Here is a 6,000-nt window from a genome sequence, read left to right as displayed (position 1 = left end):
GTGTGTGGTGTGTGTGTGTGTGTGTGGTGTGTGTGGTGTGTGTGTGTGGTGTGTGTGGTGTGTGTGGTGTGTGTGTGTGTGTGTGTGCGCGCGCATGCACGCTCTTAGTTGCCCTGTGGAGGTTGGATTGGTTTGGGGAGGAGAGCAAGTGTGTTGATGAAGACCAATATAACATAAATATGATATATGAGATAAAAGGTAGTGAGAAATAGTTTTAATCATGATTAAAAGAGTGGGAAAAGGGGACATATGTCCTGATTTGTGCTTTAGCAACAAGTATATGGTGATGTTAGCCTATAGTTACATGAGTGACAGTCACAATAGTATTTTGGCATTTTAAAGTTTAAAAGTTCCTGTTTAATTTTTTAAAACTATTTTTACTTTGGTAGCAAACATCCATAGTGCCTACTGTGTGCCAAGCTAATACTGGTGGTGACCATTAGCTAGACATGTGATTGCCATTTACAGGTCAGAACTGGCCCAGAGCTCTGAGTGGATCTGGGAATTTTACCTTCTTCTGGTGTTAACTATTGATTAACCTTGCAAAGTTTTTTTTTTTTTTTTCGAGACAGGGTTTCTCTGTGTAGCCCTGGCTGTCCTGGAACTCACTCTGTAGACCAGGCTGGCCTCAAACTCAAAAATCTGCCTGCCTCTGCCTCCCAAGTGCTGGGATTTCTGTCCTGCAAAACCAACTTTTGTGAATTCAGAGATTGTAATAGGTTGCAGCCAAATGTTATTAAAAGGAAATGAAAATGCTCTCTCTAATTAAACGGTGATTGCTTTTACTTCCAAAAATTCTCCTTCAGACTTGCTTGCTCTCTGTAATCTATTATCACTCAAAGTACAGTTTGAAAAAATACTGTTGTTCATTTGGCTGTGCTGTGTTAAAGGTGCCTTGTCGTGTGGCAGGAGAGGCAAACGAGGTGGGCAGAACTAGGTGTTCTCGCCTGTTAAGATCCTCATTGCAGGTAGAGGGGCTGCTCTGTGGTTGGTGTTTGTATGGATAATGATTGTTTCGTTGCTGGCTGATAGTATCATAACTAAGTAGATTGGCCCTTCTCACGGGAGAATGGGGAATAGAACACAGCAGATATCAGAGGTCTCCTTGGAGAGGAGATGACACTTAGTGGACAGGTTCAAGGGAGTTTGGCTTACTACTTTTGATGGAGAAACATTGATAAAGTCCCTACCTAGTATTAATTTAATTGCTCCGTGGGACCAGGAGGTTGGTAGAGAAACTGAACAAGGTACAAATCAACAGTTGTTAGACTCTTAGATTTTTCAAAGAACAGAAAACTAAACCTTGGGCAGTTGTCTCCATTTCCATTTTCTGTAGCTATTTCGCCATTAATTTTCAGTAAAGCTCTTTCTGCAAAAGTTACCACATTGTCCTGTGTGGTGGTGAACAGAGAAAGGGTCTGGTTGTTTATAGAAGCTACATATTTTTAAAGTTGTAGCTGCGGTGTTTGAGAAAAGTCCCAGTGGACACTGGCACCTCAGTGGCTATTTTTCTCCACTACAACAGTCCTGTGTACCTTACTTTGGCAAGGGAACTGTAAGTCTTACTTAAAAAATTGGGAGTTGTTAACTTTATTGGGTCATATTTGGATACCCTTAGAACCCTAATTTTACTTTTTAAATTCCAGAATGAAAATCACTACATTCTATCTGATTTAATCTTTGTGCTGAGGAATAATTTTCTAGGTGATGAATACAAGGGCAGTTGGTCTCTAAAGTATTCGGTGAAGTTGGTTTTGTCTTTGTGTATGCCTAGCTACAGTGTTCCAGCTCTGGCCTACAGTTAGCTGCTCAATTTGCTTGACTGAAATAGAGGACCTAGTATAGTTGTGTGTATAAAATGGGAACTCTCACTGATAGTGTTTGTCCTCCTGTAGAAGGATTGAAAATCCAAGGAACGTGAATATCCCCTTTCTATAACTATTCTCAAGTGTCCTATAGATAGGAAATATTTCAAATTTTGCTTTAGGTGTGGTCCTTAAGGAGAAGTTAGTAACGTAGGGACTAAAGTAACCTGTTTCTTTTTTAAATTCTAGGTGAGGATTATGAAGATGATGACCTAGTAAACTCAGATGAGGTTATGAAGAAACCATGCCCAGTACAGATTGTTCTCGCCCATGAAGATGACCATAACTTTGAGCTTGATGAAGAGGCTTTGGAGCAGATCCTGCTGCAGGAGCACATACGGGACCTTAACATAGTCGTGGTGTCTGTGGCAGGAGCTTTCCGGAAAGGGAAATCATTTCTCCTGGACTTCATGCTTAGATATATGTATAACAAGGTGAATAGTGTCTTTCAAATTGACCCCAGCTGATATAAAAATTGCCAACCAACTTAAAGAAAAAGAAAGAAGACAGAGGCACAGTTATATTTTTAATTTTTAACTATGTCTCAAATATCTGATTATACCTTGAAAGATCACTGACATACTATGTGTGTGTTCTCTTGGGGTCTCTCTCTCTCTCTCTCTCTCTCTCTCTCACACACAAACACACACACACACACCCCTCTTTGTTATTTCTTTATACTATTCCCATTTAGGCTGAGTGAAATAGATATCTTGTATGTCTGTATTTCTCATATGGTCATTTTTATTGCTGAAATTCAAATCTTTTAGACTGGCTTCCATGTTGTCCGAGCCTCATCCCTTTCTGTAAGTTAAATGTACTATGTTTTCTTCCTTGAATCTTGCCCTATTCATGGCTGACCTTTTCATAAGAGGCCTTCCTGTTCTTCCTGCCCTTCTCTGTTTTCATGGGTCAGGTATATTAATTAATGATGTTTTTAAGGTTTTTTTTTTTCCCTAGCTAGTTTACTCTCTTAGGAAAGTCTTTTTCTTGATTACATAACTCTAACTTCTACCAAAGATGTTTTGAGTAGGCATGTTTTGCCTGTTTTGATAAGTATATTTCCCTGTCTCTACATATTCTCACTTTTAGATGGTATGAGAGGTTTTATTGTTTTCTTCCCTATAGAAAATGGAGGGAAATGATTCACTTGAGTTAGAGTGCTTTTAGTAATTACAAGTTGAGCAGAGGGAACAAGCGGGAATTTGACAAAGGAGCAAGACGAAGGTCTTGGGGAATTTTAAAGTGGGACCCTAAGGTGGAACTGCTTTGCAGGGATCTGTGACGTTCAGAAGCTTCCTGAAGACACTAACGTAGCATGTAGCCGGATAATGTTATTATCTAAACACCCGTCTGACTCCTTCCTTTAGAGTGTCTGTCTGTCTTGAAATGAGAAAGAAGGGAAACATCCTGTTTGGTTTTTCCGGGAAGTACTGCAGTAAATTCTTTTCTTCTCAGGCATTCTTAAATATACCTTAGTATCAAGAATGTAATTCATATTAGTGAACAATAGTTTATGTGTTTAAATTAAAGCTTCCACTTAAGACTTACTTCTGAAATAATGACATGTATGAATAGTACCATATTACTATTTTTTTTTAAAATTTGTGCACTTCAGGACAATAAAGATCCTCTGTATTTTGAGGCTTTCTAATTCCTTAAGTTAACTTTTTAATAGGATACCATTGTGAGCTGTGAGCTGCAAATACCTGTGATTCTAAATAGGTCAAAGATAGAGTGTTGGGAGGGGAAGGAAACAGATCACTTGTGTAGAAATAATAGATAAGTGTCACCTCAAGTGACACTTTACCTCCCTGGGTAGTCAGGGACTGTCCAGAGGGGAGAAATCTCTCACAGGACTAAACAAGCTCTCCCTTGGCTGTAGGAGGCTCTGCACTCACAGAGTGGCCTGAGTAAAATTACATACTCATATAGTGGCTTTTAAGTTGAAATATCCTTAACTGCCAATTAGACTATTGTGTATATGATAGAGTGCCTCATAGAAGTCACCTTATTTTATTAATTAGAAATTGCATTAAACAGTGTCTGACTTTTGATTTTTTTTTTTTATAACGTACTGATTTCCTGGTGGTTCATGCTTTTCCTATGAGATATAGGTAAAAGAGAAAAGATACTTTATGTGAGTTATAGAAGGGGAATTAAGTCATGCAACCAGAGACAGAATTTGAGGGTAATGAGAAATGGTTGATTTTCTCTTTCAGAGTGTGTGTGTATACTCTCAAGTGTTGAGTAGAATACTAGATTGTTTCTACTCACAGTTCAGATACATATATTTTCCTTAAAATAAGTATAATTTGCAAACTGAAAGATGTAAAGCTGTGGTATATTGCTTGATGAAACTTTATACATATATGTACACCTTCACGATCACCATCCAAAGTAACTGCTCCTGTGAGCCTCTCCCCATCTGCTGCTTCCTGGGTTTGAGCTCTGGTGAATGAACTGGGCCGTGGGTAATTATTGCCTTATGTCAGTAATTTTGTAATGCTCAGATTCACTGATGCTTTTGCATGCAGCAATATAACTCATTCTTTTTTTATTACATGATTAAAATGTGTTTACTTACTCACTAATCTGTTAATGGATATTTGATTGCTTTGACCTTAATAATTTTTAGTCTGTTGCTTGTATGAGTCACACTCTTTGAAAATGGAGCAGGTTACTTTTGAGTTGGTAGGAATTGTTCATTAAATTTCAATTCTAGGAATCAGTTTTAAGGGAAAAATGATTTACAATTAAATTACGTACTGTGTGGACAACTTGACACAATACTTAGAATTCTGATAGTAATGACAGTATAGATGAAGATTCTTAATTCTGTACAGTTGCTTCTAACTTTATCTCATTCGTAATGTTTTCTCTTGAAACTTTTTATGAAAAAATTTAAGTGTATTAAAATTAGTAATCTGTGCCCATTCTTTTAATGGTTTTATAGGCATGAACTCTATGGTTGTCTTTCCTCTATACTCTGACTGTCCCACACTGTACTTGGTGTTTAGAAGTAAACTCTGACATAGACATTACATCAGTGAATAGTTCAGGCTCTTTTTCATATACAGCAGTCCTTTCTAAGGTTTTACAATATCTTCTAGTTGATCCATTTTTCAGTTGCTTCAAATGTTTCCTTCCAGTTGAGGCACACATCGTGAAAGCACGGGTTTAAAATGTTCTTAACCCTCCAGCTTTCTCTTTTCTGGCAGTTCATTTGTTGATCTTGCAGTTTCTTGCTCTGGACTTACTAGCTTACTCGAGTGGTATAGTTGTGAATTTTCTGTAAATTGTTAATTGAGACTAGAGACTAGAGCAGTCTCAAGCTTTACTTCATCTATTTATTTTTCTTTTGGCAGAGATACTTTATAGATGATGATTTTGTTATTGTTGTTGTTTTGAGACGGTTTCTCCATGGGGCCCTGGCTGTCCTGGACTCACTCCCAGGCCGGGTTGGCCTCCATTTCAGGGATCCGCTTGCTTCTGACTCCCAGGTGTTGTGATTAAAGGCGTGCACCACCATGCCCAGCTGTGGTAGCTTTACTATAACGTTTTTTGAGGCTTTCCTAAATTCTGGGTACTCTTGGTTATTTTTTGCTTTTGATATAATTTTACTCATTACAAGTTTTATATAACTTTAATATTACAGGCTGCCTAAAATTTAGTTTTCATTATTTTTGCTAATATGAGAAGCGAACAAAGCTTGATATGAATTTTCAGAATTTTGAATCAGTGAAGAAAATAAAAAGTTTAGTTTCTTTCCTTTCTCTCCCAAATACAAACTAAGGCGACGGGGTCCTGTTGTTAGTGGCTTCTGGGTATTTTCTTCCCTTCCTTCTCTGAGACTTTGATTTAGGAATTGGAAATTTTCAGTCTTTATGTTTTCGTTTGTAGAGCCTATATTAGTGTGAATGATTTTAGCTAGAAACCTTCTGCTGTGTATTGTTGAATCTATAGAAGTTAGGGGTTGATGAGATGGAGACGCTTCCAGACCTTGCTTCATTCCTTCCTGCACTGCTTTAGGAGGGAAAAGACGAACTTTGGGAAAATGTTCTTGTTTTGTAGCATTTCAAATACTTTTTCAATTTTCACCCTTAAGTTTTAGAATATATGTACTGTCTTTTTG

General features: G+C 37.7%; 1 protein-coding gene across 3 annotated transcripts in view; it reads left to right on the top strand.

The window, feature by feature from the left end:
- Window positions 1-6,000, top strand: part of Atl2 (atlastin GTPase 2) — a 48,171-nt gene that overhangs the window by 19,191 nt on the left and 22,980 nt on the right. For all 3 annotated transcript variants that reach the window (XM_021186317.2, XM_029471105.1, XM_021186319.2), the window contains exon 2: window positions 2,055-2,299. In XM_021186317.2, the coding sequence (XP_021041976.1) occupies window positions 2,055-2,299 (245 nt within the window). The remainder of the gene's footprint in view (window positions 1-2,054; window positions 2,300-6,000) is intronic.

The sequence above is a fragment of the Mus caroli genome, chromosome 17 (assembly GCF_900094665.2).
Source record: "Mus caroli chromosome 17, CAROLI_EIJ_v1.1, whole genome shotgun sequence".
NCBI classification, from domain to species: domain Eukaryota; kingdom Metazoa; phylum Chordata; class Mammalia; order Rodentia; family Muridae; genus Mus; species Mus caroli.
The sequence above is the reverse complement of the archived record's forward strand: the minus strand, read 5'-3'. Positions and strand labels throughout refer to the sequence as shown.